This window comes from Gigantopelta aegis, unplaced genomic scaffold (genome assembly GCF_016097555.1).
Source record: "Gigantopelta aegis isolate Gae_Host unplaced genomic scaffold, Gae_host_genome ctg4305_pilon_pilon:::debris, whole genome shotgun sequence".
NCBI lineage: Eukaryota > Metazoa > Mollusca > Gastropoda > Neomphalida > Peltospiridae > Gigantopelta > Gigantopelta aegis.
Window position 1 is genome coordinate 7,501 of NW_024533790.1, and position 20,649 is coordinate 28,149.

General features: G+C 37.8%; 1 protein-coding gene across 1 annotated transcript in view; it reads right to left on the reverse strand.

The window, feature by feature from the left end:
* LOC121392694 overlaps window positions 1-20,649 on the reverse strand; it is a gene marked incomplete at its 3' end in the record, with an annotated part of 58,422 nt that overhangs the window by 4,600 nt on the left and 33,173 nt on the right. Inside the window, exons 3-4 of the mRNA XM_041523798.1 lie at window positions 11,679-12,084; window positions 3,045-3,114 (exon numbers count right to left, since the gene is read on the reverse strand). Of these exons, the coding sequence (XP_041379732.1) occupies window positions 3,045-3,114; window positions 11,679-12,084 (476 nt within the window). The remainder of the gene's footprint in view (window positions 1-3,044; window positions 3,115-11,678; window positions 12,085-20,649) is intronic.

The following is a 20,649-nucleotide window of genomic DNA, read 5'->3' on the forward strand; positions in this document are numbered from 1 at the left end:
ATATGCAATCAACAATTTCACTGTCGGCTATTGTACTTTGATCAACAAAGCGACCATTTCGTGAAACCTAAGTATGTCTGTTTCACTTGTGTCACACACTGTCTTTGATGAAAGCCGACCTTCCTGGCCTACAGTAAAAATAGCTACAACAGAAACCTTTTTGATTGGTTGATTCGTAATACTACTTGTGACGTCCCATGAACTGACTGTTGTGAGGTATGGAAGAGGGCGTGAAGACTGCCTTGATTGACAAACAACTCATGATTGGTTGAATGGTGTGGTAAACATTTTAATTAATTGACTGTTGTTTTTGTTGTTAATTCTCAGTTGAGGCGCACTGACTCATTAATGAATAAAATAAAAGAAATAAGAGTTTAACACAAGCGATGCAGCCACATCTGTGTTTTTATAATATCATTAGGTTTATTTAGCACTAATCACACATTAAACGAATTGAGAGAAAATATTTTGCATCAAACAAAATGAATAGAAAAGGTGAGTAATATTGATAAACAAGCTCGCTTGGGGTAATTACTGAGAAATGCTATATAGTGGGTCTTAAAAATTACACATAGTTTCTGTTTTCACCAATATACACTGAACATGCCTTTCGTATGCAAACGGTATACTGTAAAAGATAAGTTAGATGTTGTTGGTTGGTTTAGACGTAATGGCCGAAATCTGTCCGCGGCTAAAAGAGAATATGGCATTTCAAGAAAACAGGTTCAACTGTGGGACAAAGATTACGAGAAATTGCTGATGTTTTCGAAAGGCAAAGATAGCGAATGAAAGAATATTTGTAGTGGAGCGGAAGCAATGAGCACCGAAATGGATCAAGCTGTCTTCAAATGGTTCAAGGATGAGCGGGCAGAAGGTAGATGCGTGTCCAACTACTTTCTGCAAAGCAAGGCCCGAGAAGTTGCCAGTCAGCTTAGAGTACAGAAGTTCCAGGCATCAAACGGGTGGCTACGTAGGTGAAAGCAGCGATATTCGGTGGTAATCAGACGGGGGACAAACGACGCACAGAAAATCCCGAGTGATTACAAGGAGAAAATTTCAGGTTTTCATTCAGCAATCCGTGCTTTAAGACAGAAATGGGACTACACCGATTACAACATAGCGAATATGGACCAGACGATGGTTAGATTTGACACTGTACCGAAATACACAAATGAGGTCAAAGGAGCAAAGACTGTGCGAATCTCTCACACCGGCGGTGCTAAAAAGGGGTGTACAGTAGCTTTGACGGCGAGTGCTAATGGGGATAAACGGAAAGCTTTGATCATCGTCAAGGAGAAAAATGGTGTTATCGGCCCACGAGTGCTACCCACGTTGAAAGTGCCAGACAATGTACTGATTACTGCTACGGAGAACAGTTGGATGACAACAGCGAAAGTACACCATTTCATCCGACATGTCTGGGGACCAAACAACAACGACACTCGGCGACTTCTCATATTGGACACATACAAGCCACACACGTGCCAGTCATCGACAGATCGTTTTGACGAGTACGAGACCAACATAGTAACAGTACCAGGAGGTATGTAAAAAAATATTTTTTAATTTGACATTTTTTAATTTGATATTCATACAAATTAAAATGAAACAAAAATTATTTTGTTTCAGTATTTTGTTATTTTATTTATAGTATTAATTCATACATTCTTTTTTTAATTTAGTGGGAAACTGGCCGATGTTTGTTGCGCTTTATTTATTTATTTATTCACAGCGGTTTTTACCTAGTCATCTACTATTAAATATGTTATGAAATGTAATCAAATTAACTAGTAATTATTTGCTGGGGATGGTCAGTCTCATTATTTTGATGATGCATTAATTGCGTGAAGCAATAAACAAATGGTTTACAGTATTCAATATTTATTTTTCAGGCTGCACGGGACTTGTCCAGCCAATGGATACTCACGTGAACAAGGTGTTCAAAGAGAGAATAAAGCAACATTGGTGTGAGTGGTTCAAGTAGGCAAAGCGGAACTGCAGAGGAAATTATGTACAACTGACAAGACAGAACATTATAGGCTGGATAAGTGTCGCGTGGAAGCTGTTGAGGAGGGAACCATCCGGGGGCTTTTAAGTCTTGTGGGATTTCACTACCATTGGATGGAAGCAGAAACTATCTGCTAAGTTCTCGCTTGGTCGACGATGTTGGACTGGAAATCAAGGAAGTGCCACCACATGAAGAGATCGAATCTGGAGTTCATTTCGACGATGAGGATGACGACACTGAGGACATCGAGTTTGTTGGGTGGGACCAGGATGAACTTGACATCTGATTATGTACTTTCACTTTGTGTGCTGGATTATGTGTGTTCATACGTTATAAAATAAATTAAAAAACGATATTCTTTGGATGTTGAAATGAAATTTATTACCGCTTTTGTTGTTTTATTTATTGATAATTTCCAGGTTCTTTTACTCATTAGTGAACATGGGAAATTTTTAACAAAACTGGCCCCATGTCTGGAAATAAGCCCACCCCCAACAAAGCTACAAATGAGTTGTCTTGGCCCCCTGGGCTTATTCCCGGTCAAATACGGTAACTGTTTTTGAATTTGAATGACGTCACTTTGCATCTCTCAATACACAATATTTTAAAGGGAATATTTCTAGTCAACTGAAAATTTATTAGCAACTACTGTTTATTGTTTTAAACTATGGACCAATCTCTGAAACTAGCCAAGTGAATAGCGACACGATACTGTACAAAAATGTTCTCTGAATAACAATCAACTGTGTATATGACGCTTCCGTTTTCAGACACTGAGAACTTTTCAATGCAAAATTGCTACTGAAATGTTTTTGTTTGAAGATTACTAATTTATCTAAATTACATGCATGTTTGAAAAAAATATTGTATTTTAAAAAATTATACCATTTATGAAATATGGATATGAAGTGAAATTACAGCATGATATTTTATATTTATTGTGTACGAAGCCAAGACAATGGTGCAGAAATTGTCTGTCATAGATGTACTAATGAACTGTGCCGCACACTCTCACAAACACACACACAAAACTTACACAGTCACTTTTATCCTGCAGTTTTGAACCTTTATTGTCCTGCTTTTCTTGTCTTGATTTTTCTGGGTTCCTGTATAAAAGTAATAAATGGATAAATTAGTAGTGAAAGTACCTAATATTTACAAAGGAATTGGGCAACAACCTGGACAGGACTGACAGGTATGAATAACCAATGCTTAAATTACTACGGTTAACAAATACATATTTACATTTGTACATTTCACTTTGTTTTTCAATTCTATTAAGCACAAATGAAGTTAGGTTCTTTTATGATAAGGAGAACTTTACCCCAGCTTTGTTTGTATCTATTTCTTAAAATACTTATATCAAACACTGAACATGTGAACACTTTGCTAACACATGAACAACAATTCCAGTCCTTGGCTTTTGAAAAACAAAGGCGAGTGAAAAATCGCACACCTCAAAACGCTTAGGCGCATGAAAAATCGCACTCATCAAAATGCTAAGGTGAGTAAAAACCAAGCATTATCAATTTATGAAGTAACTGGTACATGTAAATGCAGACACATATGTTGCAAAAATGAACCAATAAACAAAGAATGTTTTCTTCTAATTTTATGTTGTTTGGTTCATTAGTGTGGTCGGACTTCTTTCCCCTTTCAGGAATGGAGTTCTAATTTATTCAAATGTTTCAGGAGTAGTACTATAGAAATATAATTATGACATGTATATACACTGATGCAGATAATTTGATTTTTTAATTACAATATTTACTATTCAGATAATTTGATATCCACAATTATATATACATGTATATACCTTTTCAGTGTTAGATGGTTTGATGAATGTGCAACTAAACATATATAGGAATCAACTTGTTTTGAATTTCATTATTATGTACAACAAATTTGATTATGATAGTTGGGATGGGAAAAACCCACTGGTTCTGAGAAGGTGGTTCATGAACCACGACCCAAGCATCTCAGGTGTGCACTACTTACTCATATTATTAAAACATTGTTTTAAATAACTTGTGAACCGTAGGCCTACAATTAGTTCAATTGATAGTGTTGGTTGGGACATTGACATTCACGTGGCATTTTTAATTCAATAATTACGCAACCAGTATCCCTCCCTCAACATTTTGTAACATGCCATTTAACCTACCGCTACAAGTTACGAAAGGCCCTGACTGTGTTATGTCATTGATCTAGAACGGCCGCAATGTTGTTGATAAAAAATATATATACAAACTTTGACAAAATCTGTCATGACAAAGGATTTTATTCCAAACGTGGGATGCCATAATAAAGATAATAAAACCCCCATAATTTTAGACACTATCATCAATGCTAATAAGTTGTTAAGTAGACCAGCACGTGTGCGTGCAGAATGCCAAGAGTAAAAATAATCCGACCCCGATAGCTCTGATTGGTCAATATGCCACAGAGTACTGCGCTAACAAACAAAACAATCGGCAATAATCATTGATTACTGTTACTATATAGTGTGTACATATATACATATATAAGTAACATATGCACATTCATTAACCTCTGGCTGAAATACAAATACAGTCAAACCTGTTTTAAGTGGTCAATCAAGGGAGTAGATAAAATTGGCCGCTTGAGACAGGTGGCTGCTGATTACAGGTTGCCACATATAGAGTCTTCAAAACGTGTTTTACCATCTATATTGCTAATTGACGGATGTGTGCTTCACAGTTGACTATAAATCAACTTTTGACATGTCGCCTCCTTCAGAATTTTTTTTAAACTGGAATGTATTAAATTAACGTTCTCAACAACTGTTTTCTTTTTCCATTTAATTATTTAATTCCTACTTCATGCAGTGTATTGTCATAGTAGCCTAAGGGAATTTACATATGTCAAGCATAGCCTGCCCAGAGGCAGTTAGATGTATTCCAAGTCAGACTTTCTTAATTGATACACAGTTGAGATGTCGGGACTGAAAGGGTACTATAGTATTCCTGAATTATTTGCTGCACCTTATCATTGTTGTTAAAATATCCCTTTTATATATCAGTAAACGTTTAATGTGGGCGCTTAATACAGGTATTTTAGCTATTTGAGATCCGATTTAGGTGGCTGCTGGCCGCGTTAGACAGGTGGCCGCTTATTATAGGTGCATTTACATTATAAATTGTTTGGGAGGGAAAAAAATGGCCGCTTAAGGCAGGTGACCGCTGATTACAGGTGGCCGCTAGGACAGGTTTGACTATTTAAATGAAGTTTTATTCCTATATGCCTATTATCATTTCTTTTCCTTCTTTTTATTATCCCATATAAATTTCATTTCTTTTTATAAAAAAGAAAGTATAAAATTACATGATTGCCATTTTCGGGGCCTCACGTAAGCTTTGTAGTCTAACAGTTGTGAACTAATCGAGACAATTTTACCAACTTCGCTGATTTCCATAACGAGTTCATTTGTGTAGGCTACAGAAGCCACTATTTAATTCAATCCCTTTTCTCTTTTTGTCATAACTATATGAACAGTATAAACGAGTTATCCTTATCAGACGTTGTGATCTATTACCTTACAAAAGTGGACTGTTTCTAATTAATAATAAATTAAATAGGCAAAAATGTTTTGATCAGATTGGTATGTCATCGAAGATGTCTATTAAACCTGTGTTTTCTGATTTGTATAGCAAAGATAAGTACCAGTCATATATTAAAATCTTGCATGGAGTGCACTGTTTGTTAAGTGTAACATGCATTATTTTTCATACTCGCTAGATTACGTGCGCTGTATGAGCGCAATTGCACCCGCGCACCTTAAAAGGCAAGGTGTGCAATTCTGTAGCCCAGTTAGTTGTAGATTATTTTGTATTAGGCTATACGTGAGCTACCACTGGGAGACGAGTCACACCATGCAATTTTGCGCAGATGTAAATAAAAAATTATTACTTTCAGACAATTTGTAAAATTGTACAAAAATAACTAAATAATTTGCTTTAGCTTTATTTACTTATAGTCCTTCTCACTTTTTTCATACTATGGAATTTACTACAAGTTATTTATTTCTGAGCTGATTGCTTTCTAAACTGCACACAAAAATAGGTGGGGTGGGTTTTTTTGTTATTTCCAAAATACTTTTACTTTTCTTCTTACATAAACCAAACTGAAAATTAATTACGAAACAAAAAACATTTTTGTAGCAGGATGGAATGGACTAAACAAATTTTATAATTAAAATTTAATAATTCTGTCAGAAATTGATTCAGCTAGCTAGGGTTCAAACACTTTATCACTAACCAAATTCCATGACTGTTTCAAGGCATTTTCCATGACCGTTTCAAGGATATTTTTTACCATCCTCGCTTAAATGTGTGAGGTTTTTTGGGGTTTTTTTTAAAGAGAATAACTAACTGTATAAAGCATATATGTAATGCCATATGTGTATAACCTTTTTGTAATTGTCTTTTAATGTTCAGAAAACAGTCTCTGAGTACAACAACTAAATGAACAAAAATCCATCACCAGTAGTCTTTATCAAAACATATTTACACATTCATCACCAGTAAAACTGCAACTGTTAAAAACTTATTTACATGAAGTTTATTGTTCCTTCTTTTTCTCTAAGTTTTCAATCTCTGTGTTGATTTCCTGGATTTCTGTCTCTTTATCTTTAGCTGGGGGTGGGACGTAGGCCAGTGGTACAGCGCTCACTCGTTGCGCAGTCGGTCTGGCCCATTGGGCTATTTCTCGTCACAGCCAGTGCACCACGACTGGTATATCAAAAGCTGTGGTATGTGCTATCCTGTTTGTGGGATGGTGCATATAAAAGATCCCTTGCTGCTAATCGGAAAGAGTAGCCCATGAAGTGGCAACAGCGGGTTTCCTCTTCCAATATCTGTGTGATCCGTAACCATATGTCTGATGCCAAATAACCGTAATTAAAATGTGTCGAGTGCGTCGTTAAATAAAACATTTCTCATCACAGCCAGTGCACCACGACTGGTATATCAAAAGCTGTGGTATGTGCTATCCTGTCTGTGGGATGGTGCATATAAAAGATCCCTTGCTGCTAATCGGAAAGAGTAGCCCATGAAGTGGCAACAGCGGGTTTCCTCTCCCAATATCTGTGTGATCCGTAACCATATGTCTGATGCCAAATAACCGTAATTAAAATGTGTCGAGTGCGTCGTTAAATAAAACATTTCTTTTTTTCTTTCTTTATCTTTAGCAAGACATCTCATGGCATTCGACTTTATAATGAAGGAGATGTTGTGTTGTTGTTCTGCCTTGTCCGCAAAGCTGTAAGCCTCTGTTTGCAGTGACTCTATGTCCATGGTCAGTCTCCTCTTCTTCACCAACACATCTATGTCTGAATCGACGACTTTCCTCTTATCGACATGTTTTTTCTGTGTGATTTTTTTCTTTTCCTCCTCCAAATAGACATGGTAGTGTTGCCGTCCCTTGGCTGATTAAGCCAGCAGTTCTTTGTTTACAACAATGTTTTTCAGACCACCAGCATAGGTAACATGATCATGAATTATCCTTTGACTCCTGAACGACTGCTACCTCATGTTTTCAACCATGATCTGCCAGTTGACAGAAAATCCTCTCTCCACTGAAGCTTGTCCATGAGATAAAATGAGGAGACTTCTCACAACCATCCACAACTTTTCCACCTTTGGATCTTTTCCCACCAATTCATAAAGCAAAGAATTCAGATGAACACAACTTCGTTCATGAAGACTAATTTTCCCCAGATATTCCTCAAACAGCCATTTCAGTATGTCGCAGTCATTTTTCTCTCACATATTTCGCTTCTACCAACTTTGTCAGTACATTTTTTAACTTGTCTGCAGCAGCTTTCTTGTCATTCAACATCAATTTTGGATTTACATAAGACAAATTCCTGGCCAAACTGTATGCAACTGGTGTTTTCTCTTATAGCTTTGAAACAGGGTTTTTTTTTAAATGTTGCACCTGCATCCTGAAGTCCATTAATTGCCTATCACTCAACTCCTTTTGTCTTTTCAGAGTTTTCAGTTAATTCTCTACTTCAAACCCTAGTAGTCAACCAAATTTTTTGTCTAAAAAACATCAATTTTTGAACAATTTGGCAGATGTTGTTGCCTTGTATAGTATGTCCAATTTCACAAAATCTCCTCATTAATAATGTTATCATCTTGTGCTAGTGATCTGATAAGAATGGCAACAGAGGACTGTCACTTTGAAACAAAGTTAAGAATGCTCATCTCGTGCAGCAGCATTAACAGTTTCAAATGATTTTGATTCGACAAATGATTTATCACTTTGAACTTTTGTTTACATAAGTAACAATGGAGGACCAAATTTCTTGGGCTCTTGTCACCACTGGTACATTTTCCAACCGTCGGTGTCGACAAACTTTTAAAGGGAACCTGTCTGATCCAGTTATGCTCTTAAAATCATCTCTTCTTGCCGGTGTGTCAGAAAACATGGCAAATAAAATGTCATCAATTAGCATCTTTGACGCTTTTCCTCCATGTTTAAATGCATTATGCACCACATGCAAACCACAAGAACCAACATCCAAAAAACTTTTGGCATTTACATCCTTTTAACGCAGTTCATCCGAGAACATACGATGAAGCTTCCAGTTGATGTTCAGCCCATCCATGGATATCTGTATTATTTTTAATACATCCAGATCATTGTCATTAATACCAGCCATCAGTTTAGAGAGTATGTCATCAGCTGCCAAATGTCCGAGAAATATGGAGGTGAAATAGCGTGATGTCACCTGGTTGGTGTTGGAATCCCAAAATCTCAAATATATGTCCCGTTGTTTCATCTGGATGGATTTATTGAGGGATTCATCAAACAATAAAACATATCCATCAGCATCTTTCACATTTGAATTTAGAAGTGACGTGAAATACGGAGCAAGTCCAAAACATGCCAAGTAGGCTGGGGCTTTTTTCTCCACACATGAACTGTTGAGCTACATGTATGTTACTATTTGAAAACATGCGTGAAAACAACATGGAGACATCTTCGCAGCTCTTATAACTGTAGTGCGAACACACAACCATGAGGGCCCATAACACTTCTGCTGATAAGCATTCATTTCGGGTAATGGAACTGCTGAGATGCGTTTGTCTGTAAAAAGAAGGTATGTCTTAAATCATGAACACAGACAGGTCAACATATTTATACATTGTTACAGCAGAGCACGGACAACGTCCAGAAGAAATTTATATTGATACTTATTAAATGAATTTACATTGCAGTTAATTAACATTATCTATAGACCAACGTTATTTGAAAGAAATATGTAAAATCAGAATATGTGTACAGTATATAATGAATTTTTTAGAACTTTCCAATTTTTTATATACTTGGTATATATTTTTATGTACTTGGTATGCATATTTATATTCTTTGTATACATGTATGTGCTTATATTAACTTATATATTTTAGATATTTTGTATACATGTATAATATTGTATAATAATAACAATTTTAGGTTATGCCAGCAGGAAATTGTTAAAAATAAAAAAGAAATAAACTCAAAGCTAATAAAGAATAAAACTGAATTAAGCATATAACAGTGTAACAGTGATTCATTCTATGTTGCACAATAGCTGTTGTCAAAACATCCCTAATTTTTAGGTGTCAAAAGTACAATTTATTTTATTGGGCCTAGAATTATAAATATTAAAAAAAAATTTTTTTATTAAAAATTAATTTAATTTAACATTAATAATTTTTGACATAAATATTAACGTACCTGTTGCTGTGGTCTTTATCACAAATATGATTATCCGGAACCACTTCAGTCACCACATGCATCACTCTTTGAAGATTTAGCAAACTGAAACACAGACTTCGAGGTGCTCACATTTTTCATTGCATTTTTATGTTTTGAGGGGCGGGACGTAGCCCAGTGGTAAAGTGTTCGCTTGATGCGCGGTCAGTCTGGAATCAATCCCTGTCGGTGGGCCCATTGGGCTATTTCTCGTTCCAGCCAGTGTGCCACGACTGGTATATCAAAGGTCATGGTATGTGTTACCCTGTCTGTAGGATAGTGCATAAAAAAGAACCCTTGCTGCTAATCGTAAAGAGTAGCCCATGAAGTGACGATAGCTGGTTTCCTCTCTATCTGTGTGGTCCTTAACCATATATCTGACGCCATATAATAAGACTGTGTTGAGTGCGTCGTTAAATAAAACATTTCTTTCTTCTTTTTTTTATGTTTTGCTGATTCCAGTTATTTTCAATATTTTCAAAACATAATTTGCAACACACTTTGCCAGGTGAAGAACAGCATTGAATCCATTTACTGTATGAATCATGTTGAATCCAACCGTCTTGAAATTTACACTTTCCTGGCATTGTAACAAAATATGTTTTATTACTGTCATTTTAGAAACTTTGATTCTAACTTAAATATTTTAACAGTAAACTCTGATATAGTTCCACCGAAACATCTCACCGACTTGAGCAAGTCACTTGCTTTTTGATTGGCCTTTTGTTCTAACAGTGTTAATAATTAGTGTAACACTGAGCAAACAGGTGTGGGTATATTGACGCCCAGTGTTTTGAGGGGGATTAGCAGAAAAAAAAGGATTTAGAGAGATTTTCATTTTCCACGACTTTCTATGACCAATATCAAAATTCTATGACTTTCCAGGCCTGGAAAATGACATTTACAAATTCCATGACTTGACAGGATTTCCATGACCCATACGAACACTGTGAATCGGATTTGTCTGCCTGCTGAAGTCACGTCATTGCTATGTGACCAAAATAACCAGGTCTTCCACAGATCTTTGCCAAAAATATATATCACATATATTTTTTCTTTCTTATTTAAAAAAATGATACCTGTTTCTAATTTCTATTGATACCAATATATTAATTATCTTAGGTCTCACTACAGTTGACTGCCAGGTGACAGTTCATTAATCACGGTCCACTATAGTTCCTAATTGTGACATATGTTGTGGTTCACATATTCACTTCTATGAATTGGTGAAGAATTAAAACAATTTGTATGTTTAATGGTAAGCCTTCTCCCTGGACTTTGCCTGTGTTATTTTGTAATATTGTGCATCAGTTTTTTGAGACATGGGTGTATATCGGAAGAGACAGCCGGAGTGAATTGGTTAATGAACCACCTGTTCGGACCGGTACTTCAGCCAGATGTAAAACAATGTGACGGAAATGTTCTGAATATTGGAGTGAAATTAAATGCTTACGGTATATAATGTATGTTCACAATGGTGTATGTTGTTAGTGTCAATGAAAACCCGTTCTATTGGCAATCTTCATTTGAAGTTGGGCAATTTAACAGGGGTTTCGAATCAATGGTAGATGACATCTGTGTAGTGAGGACTTATTTAAGAAAACTTAATTGAAAAAGATGTGCCCTCACCAACCCACAAAATTTGTGTTGCCAAATTACTGTAAAGAATTTTAATTAACTATTCTAATACAACTTTCATATAAGGCTTTTTCACCATTGGTTATAATTTTCGCTTTATCGGACAATGTATGTGTGATGTCGTGGGCAACCAGGATTTACCACGATGACGACGAAGCCTCATGAATGGTGTCTTTATTAACTGCATTGCAATAGACGGGAAAGCCTTTAATATACTGGTCATTGAAAAATGTTCAAAATGCACCAAAACATTAGATCCACTTACTTTGACAGTGTTTTAAAATAAGCTTTTGCTGTTCTGATCGTCTTCTTATCCTCCAATAGAGAGACCTCGATCCTGAGTTGGACAGTCTGATCACTAAGTACACCAACAGCTGCTTCTAAACCATTACTAACAGCATAATCTGTAAACAGTTTTGTCAGATCACTTTCATCAATGGCTTTCTTTATTTTTAGGAGTTGTTCAAAAGAAGACACACACAGTGTTACCTCAAATTCAGGAGTTATCTCCCTGACATTGATGCATGCAAGTCTGGAAATTTCAAACCAATTGTTAAGTAAATAAATGTCTTTGAAGCACTTATAAACTGCATCTTGGTCTTTTATATCTTCTTCACCATCATCATCATCATCAGTGTGGACAAGATGTGGATCCAGCTTTATCTTAAAATCTGGAGAGAAAAAAAACATGTACCGTACACCATGATGACAATCACATATTTTACAATTTCTCAATTTATTAAGAATAATAATTGAAATATATACTACTCAACTTTCACTAGTGCTATTTGCAAAAACATAATAAGAATATTGGTATAGAATTCTGTCTGAAGTAGATAAAGGAAAATTTATAGTATATACAGTGCTTATGGTTTGAAAATCGATGGTGAGCCAGAGTCGGAGATTTAAAATTTTGGGCAGTATCTTAGTTGGATGCTAACATTTCAAAATCTGGTATCCCACCTGAGAAATTAGTATCCTGCTTAAATGAAATTCATATACAACATCATAACAAACTTGGATGACACTGTTCTCGTTCCCAGTCTATTGCAACGCCGCAATCGAAAACGTGGAATTCGTCAAATTCGCAATCAAACGGAATTGGCAAAAACATTTGCTGCATTTATTTTGAGTAATACTGACATAAATTAATATTTAGCAGTAATCTATAAGTGTGTTTGACATTACTAATGATAAACCTACCTGTATCAATTTTCTGCAGATTTGGAATCAATATCTCAAATAAAATTTGAAGGGAGGAAACATCCAACAAAAACAATAGCGACTTAGCAGTTCCCAGTCGCTATTGCTGCAATGTAGCATTAGACTGGGTACGAGTTGGGGGAGTTATTATTACGGCATAGCATTAGACTGGGTACGAGCTCCAAATTACAGTTACTTAACTTCACCAGTAAATGACGTCTTTCATTGTTTCAGTGAAAAATATAAAACGCTGGATTAAAAAACCAACAACATTATATGGTATCCTGGTGGGATATTGGGTTATTGAAGTCTGATATCCAAAATTAAATTCTGGTATCCCCGGGATATCGGGATACCGTTAATCACGAACACTGTGAGCAATAAATTGCTCCCGTGAAATTATGTAGGAGAGCAATTGCTCTCGGTGTCTAAATGAGGAAAACATTTATAAAAAAAAAAGTGAAATAACTACACTTACAAAAGGTACGAGATGTCTAAATTAAGTGGAAGAGGGTCAGAACTTTAAAAGAAAAAAGAAAAAGAGATTTAATTTGGTGCACCATCAGCAATTCTAGGATAACATTTACAGTGGTCTGGACAACACATTATAATTTTAGCCATTAGTTACCTGAATTTTGTGTAATCTTGCATATTTTATTGTTACATTTTATTTATAATGCAACCCCACAGCATTTTCCACAGCTATTTAACCCTTAACATGTTTGCAACTCTGGATTGTAAGTAAATTTGAATCATGAGTTTGTTATTTGTTTTGTTTGCCAATATGCTGTAAGATTTACTTATAGCAGTGGCGGTATTCGTTGACTAAAAGTGACATAACAGTTAACACGCGAATGACACTTGCACGATCAAGAACAATGGGGTTGCAAGGGGATGACAATGTATCATATACAGCATAGCCAGTCTGCATGTTCATGCCAGCTCAATCTTTATATTTTAATTATATTATATCAAAGTGTCAGAACATATTTAATGTGATATAGAATTAAAATAATTTTCTTTAATAATGGAATAATTTCTGTTAGGAAATCTGTTACCAAGCCCAAGTAAATCCATAAAGTTTCGGCTTTTTTTACAATAAAGGGACCAGATCATGATTCAACATGTAATTATGCTATCCTACAATAAAATATTGTGGTCCAACACATCACTGTTTGGTGCAATATTTTTTAATATTACAAAAATCTAATAAAATTAAGGCAACTTGTACATGTAGGTTTGTCACAAAAAATCTGTAGTAACCATCAAATAATTTTTGACTTGATCAAAAGAATTCTACATCCAATTGAGATCTACAAGTCAGATATATGGAGAAACTCGGCAAAATAATAGAAATGTGAAGTAGCTGAAGGATTTGTAAATAATACACACTGAATGTGGATTTATAGTGTTCGTTACTATAGTGTCTGTAACCTTTCAAAAAGCATCATTATATTTTTAGATACTTTATAAAAAATACCAAAAATTATGTACTCAACTTTTCTTGTATTTTATTTTGTAAGGCTACAACATGTTAAAATAAGAACAAACATAAATAATATAGTTGAATTCAGACCCATGTAGCCAGCATGTTAAGCGGGGAGGATATAAATTTCATGTAGACGGAATTTATCAAACACGAGCACCAGAGGCGCGGAGCAGTAGACGGGGGAGGGGAGGGGGGTTCCCCAGATATATATATATATGTGTATGTGGATATGTGTATATGTATGTATATGTATATGTATATGTATATGTGTATATGTATTTGTGTGTGTGTGTGTGTGTGTGTGTGTGTGTGTGTGTGTGTGTATACACTGTATAACATCAAAGTTTTGTGAAAACTGAACAATTAATCATCGCAGTACTTTATTCACACAATAATAAAGCGACTTTACTTACAAATAAAACAACCAAAATGTTTTAATACATTGGTTTATTGTATTATCAATCTATTGTTCAATGAACAAAACTAAACAGGAATCATTGTCAATCACCTTGTGTAATTAGCAAACTACATTAAGGTTTATCTTCAGAGTAAAGTTCACACCACAGCAAGCAGACCTGATAAAGCCAGCCACGCATAATCAGGGTATGCACTTGGGATTTTTTTTGACTGGCCAATTGTGTCACTCACAGCAACACTTTTGACTCGCCCGTACAACTTTTGAATGGCCCGCGACCGAATTTCATTAAAGAACTTACTTAAATTGCACTTTAAAAACATGTTATCATATCATACAAACAATAATAACAACCCAAAAGAAGGAAACGGGACTGTTGTAATTAAATTCTAATTATTATGTTGTCACAGGATCCACACAGTCAAACATCTGGAAAGTTTGACCAAAGTTCGGTCTTTTATAAGGTGCTTTTATGACCGTATATACAAACAATAATCACATCCACTAGAGAAATAAACATAAATGGTAAGTAAAGATGGACATAACCGAGGTGTTCCGATTGAACCTACGAATACATTTACTTGGCCGAGGTTTTCTGAATGCATAATCAAAACCGGCCGAGGCATTCCGAATGGTTTTAGTCTATTCGATATACTGGGGAAGTGGTCGCTATTATGTCCTATATGGGTTTGGTTGCACAGATATCAATAGGAAACCAGTTGAAAACAATAAATAAAAAAATAACTTTCCGATCTCTTACAAACATTAGTTATTTTGCATTTTGATACATAATACAATATGAGGAAATTTTCGGTCGCCAGGCGGGTGACACGTGATAAGGTTTTGACTTGCCCGATGCTATTTTGACTTGCCATGGGCAATCGGGCGACTGTAAATTGCACACCCTGCATAATGGTTTCTTTGTCTTTCGATAACTGGTCAATGCATGCCACACTCCACCGGGCGTGAGATGGTTTGATCAAACTGATTCTTAAGTAATCGTAATCTTAATCGATTATTTTTGTCAAGTAATAGCCCCATCTCTGCTATACACTCTCTTCTCTCACCAATCACTAACAATTAACTACTAACTCCCTATCCTGCACAGACAGCCCAGGTAGGTCAGGTGTGCCCAGGACAGCATGCTTGAACTTTAATTGGATATATAAGCACGAAAATAAGTTGAAATGAATGAAATGAGCCCTAGTGACTGCCTGCGATTTGGGATATTCTTATGATACCATTTCTAAGAAACAATAAATTATGGAATTTAAATTGCTTTCATGAGATAGTAAGGGTCCCCTTCAATTTAATTTAAAGCATGCTGGAGGGGCACATAATTTTAAGGCAAGCATTTCCTTCAAAAGAGGGGCCCAACTTATTTTTGTCAAGTTTTTTCAAATATTAGGGCTAAACATTTTGCTATTTTCACAAGAATTCATTCTCTTGAAAGCATCCCACAAAAAGCTTTTGAATCCAAAACTCATTTTCAATGTAAATCTGTAACAGAAGTGCTGGTATATAAATTCCAGTGGCATGATCTACCTGTATATTGGTTAGTGTATATAGAATCTCTCTCGTTATTTACTATCCAAATAGCCAATGTATAAGAAATAATAGGATTTCCAATTCAAAGCATTTAATACTGTCTTTCCTATTTATAAAGATCCAGTGGATCTCTTTTTTCTTTTTTGTTTAAAGGGAGAAACATTGGGAGATAAAAACAGAAGAAAAAAAAGAAGAAAATTGAATAAATAAGATGATTTAATCCATACAGAAATATAATTTCTTCTATTAAATTACCAACACATGGTTTTTAATTTTTTTTTTTTTTTTTTTAATTTAGAAATGTTTTGACTAGTTATTAATATAATTATATTATTGCAGTGGTAAAAATTAGGAAATATTTCCACTAGCCCGGGGGACTAGTAGCTGAGGAAAGTTACTAGTCCCTAGGAAAAATCACTTGCCCCCACACACCCACTTCATTGTTGAAGCAGTTTGAGAAGACGAAACCTATATGGGATCTAGCAAGTTAAAAAAAAAAAGAGTAAAGTTTGTTTTATTTAACGACGCCACTAGAGCACATTGATTTTTTATCTATCATCGGCTATTGGACGTCAAACATATGGTCATTCTGACACTGTTTTTTAGAGAAAACCCGCTACATAGGCTACTCTTTTACGACAGGCAGCAAGGGATCTTTTATTTGTGCTTCCCACAGGCAGGATAGCACAAACCATGGCCTTTGTTAAATCAGTTATGGATCACTGGTTGGTGCAAGTGGTCTACACCTACCCATTGAGCCTTGCGAAGCACTCACTCGGGGTTTGGATCTAGCAAGTTGTTCAAGGATTGAACACACATTACTGTGTTGCTTGTACTTTATCTTTAATGGTGCAAATATAATGGACATTCATAATAAATTGAATAAAAGTAAAATTTCAAATGTGTTGTCATTTGTGGTTAGTTTTTGTATTTGTTTAATGGAGATTCCTTACTTAGAAGCCATTGTCACAAGTCTTTGGCTAACAATACTTTTTAAAAGATCATAATTACATATGATAAACATTACAGTAAAGTACACCAATTTGGTCGTCATTCAGTAAATGTTTTGTTTTAGAAAATTTCTTTCTAATTTTCATTATTATTCATACTTACCTAGTACTAGCACAACAACCGTTACCTCCCACCCGCCCAGAGGGAGGTCTTTTTTTATTCAGTCATTCCGGACTGAATCGATAACGAGGATATACGGTCTACCCATGCGCGGGTGTAGGTTATACATTCGGCAAGGGGAGATAATTCTGCAGTGGAGGTTATAACTCAGGGTCGTATAGCATTGTTGTTGTGCTAGTACTAGGTAAGTATGAATAATAATGAAAATTAGAAACAAATTTTCTAATAGTCTTATTCAACTTACCGTACTAGCACAACAACAATGCTATAACAGACGTGATATAACACCGTTAAAGCACGAGAATTTAACATTAAAGGGAGAAGGTAAGAAAACAAGGAGGACTTACCCATTCAACCAGTAGTGTTCATCTCAAGTAATGATACAGTGAAAAAGCAACCCACATCATACGAGGTATAAAATGTCAAAGTGACTTTTAAATTGAAGAACTACAACCCCAATTAAAAGTAAACCAAGTTAACAAGGTGAGGAAACCCGCACACCAAGTAATGGTAAAAGACACTCGACTGCCCCAGATAGTCAACCATCCACCCAAACAGGAGGTGGAGAACTATCTCCCAAAAAGACTGCCACTAGCGACCGGACGAAATAAGGGTCGCCCCCTACTCGTGATCCTGCGCACCGAAATGAGTTGCTGCCCTGCAATGACTGACTGAATCCGCCGAGTTCCGTCCGGACCAACAGCCATATCATGGAAATAAAACCGGTCAAACGTGTGTCGACCTTTCCAAAATCCAGCACTCAGGACCTTGAAAATGTCCAAAGAATCATGGAAATTAAGGGAAGCAGAAATCGCCCGAATCTCATGAGGTCGAACAGAGAAATTCCGCAGAACATGATCACCCGCCTTCTCATATGCCAGTTTGATGGTTGCAGCAATCCATCTCGACAAAGCATTCTTCGTAATGTCTCCTGGTTGGCGTGTGAAAGAGATAAACAGTCTCTTAGTGTTTTGTCGGAGATTTCTAGTACGCTCCAAATAGAATTTCAAAGCCCGCACCGGACAAAGAAGTCTATCAGAATTATCTGCAGAAAGTGTACAAGATAAACACTGAATGATGGCCGGAGGAAATTCTTCCCCTGGCACCTGGTTCTTAGCCACCAAAACAGGATCAGTACGTAATGTAACTGACCCGTCCGTATTGTAATCCACCAAATCATGCAAAAAAGCATGAATCTCACTAATACGACGGCAAGCCGCTAGTGAGACCAGAAACAAAGTTTTCGACATCAAATGACGAAGACTGGCGAATTTCAAAGGCTCGTAGGGCTTGCCTTTGAGTGCATGCAGAACCAGAAAAACATTCCATTTAGGCAAAATGGAAGGCTTCTCAACCGTGTTTTGCAACAACTTAAGCAAGTCATGCAACACAAGATTCGTTGAGAAATCTTGACGTCCACACTGCCTCAGAGTAGTGAAAATGGACGACCGGTGACTTCTCACTGTTTGAACCTTCAGCTGTCTTTCTTGGACAAGAGCCAGAAAGTACTCAGCTAAGTCATTAACAGTAGGCGACAAGGGATCCACGTCCCTCTCAGTCGCCCAACGAACCCAAGCGCGCCAGTGACACTGGTAGACCCTCTCCGTAGACTGGCGCTTCGAAGAGGAGACGAGCTCAGCAACCCGTTTAGAAAAGCCTCGGTTTCGGAGGGAAATCCCGACAACCGCCATGCGTGAAGTCGGAAAACCTCCGGCTTCGGATGCCACTCTGTCCGACGCAGTATCTGACTGAACAGATCGGGTATCAACGGCAACCGCACCGGCTCCTGCACGGAGGAAACCAGGCTTGAGCTGCCCAATTCGGGGCTATGAGCGTGACATGACAAGGTTGCTGTCTGATCTTTGCCAGAACCTTGCCAAGCAGAACCATAGGGGGAAAGGCGTAAAAATCCAGTCCCGTCCAGTCCATGCTCAACGCATCGTACTCCAGTGCCAATGGGTCTGGTACCGGCGATACAAACACTGGCAACTGACTGTTCAGGCGAGTGGCAAACATAATGAGTTGAGGACTCCCCCACAACTGAAGAACTCGATAAGCCACCGTCCGGTGCAACATCCACTCCGTCTGAACCGGGGAACGACGACTCAAAGCATCCGCCAAGACGTTCACGGACGAAGGAATGTGTTTGGCCGATAACACCACTCCCCAATCGTCGCACCATTCTAGAATCTCCAAAGCCGCAAGACTCAATGACAGGGATTTGGTGCCTCCCCACTGATTGAGGTACGCAACAACCGACGAGTTGTCCGACCTCAACAAAATTCGACGATGTCGAATAACCGTCCTAAAATGGAGACAAGCGCGACGCACTGCTTCCATCTCCAACAGGTTGATGTGACGACTCCTCACTGAAGGAGTCCACACCCCTCACAGATGTTGATCCAAAAGGTGTGCACCGAACCCCTCAAGGGAAGCATCGGTAAACAGGACCAACTCTGGAGAAAGTGGGTGTAAAGGAACGGCCTGGGACATACACTTGTCCACTAGACACTCTTGGATCGGAAGAATGAACCAAGGCCCCAATGGTATCACCAAATCCCAGCTGAGACCATCCCACACTCGGGACAAATGCCATTGAAGCGGTCTCTTGAACCGTCTGAACCACACATTCAGCGCCGCCAGCGATTCGAGATGGCCTGTCAACACATGGAGCGTGCGCACCGACGCACTTTGCTCCACCAGAAGACGTTGCGCCAACGTCCTGAAATTGTGAAGTCGCGAATCCGTCGGAAGAATGGACGCCTCCACAAGGCTGAAAACCACCCCAAGATAAGTGAAAACCTGCGTTGGCACTAATCCTGACTTGACCCAATTGGGAATAAACCCTAATCGGAGAATCATGTCGATCACGAACTCCACGCCCACGAGACATGCCGTCTGTGACGCCGCCGGAATTAACCAATCTTCCAGGTAATTGTGCATCCGTATACCCAACAAATGTACACCCTCCACCACTGCTTTTACTACCCGAGTAAAGACGCGAGGGCGTGTGGCCAATCCGAACGGCAGAACTTGAAACTCGTAAGCTCTGCCCAAATCCACCTCCTGGATAGCTTTCTTCTCGAGAAACTCGACAACCATCTTCTCCACCAGTACTCGTTTGTCGACAGGCGGTACTGCAGATAACCAGGGGGGGGGGGAAGAGAGAGGAGGGAGGAGGAGGAGGACGTCAGTGGAGGGGGTGAAGAAAACGGAATTCTGTATCCGTTGCGGACAACCGACAAAACCCATGGGTCCAGATCTGGCAGTTCGCACCAACTTTGAACAAAATGGCGCAATCTGCCCCCCACAGGAAGATCTGCTAACGGAACCTCCGTAAGCAGATGTCGATTGTCCACGCACCCTCATCCCGGCAGCTTCCCACCCCTGGGCACCTTGCCCCGAGCGGAACCACGAAAACGTGCCGGCTTCCCCTGAAAACGTCCCTGT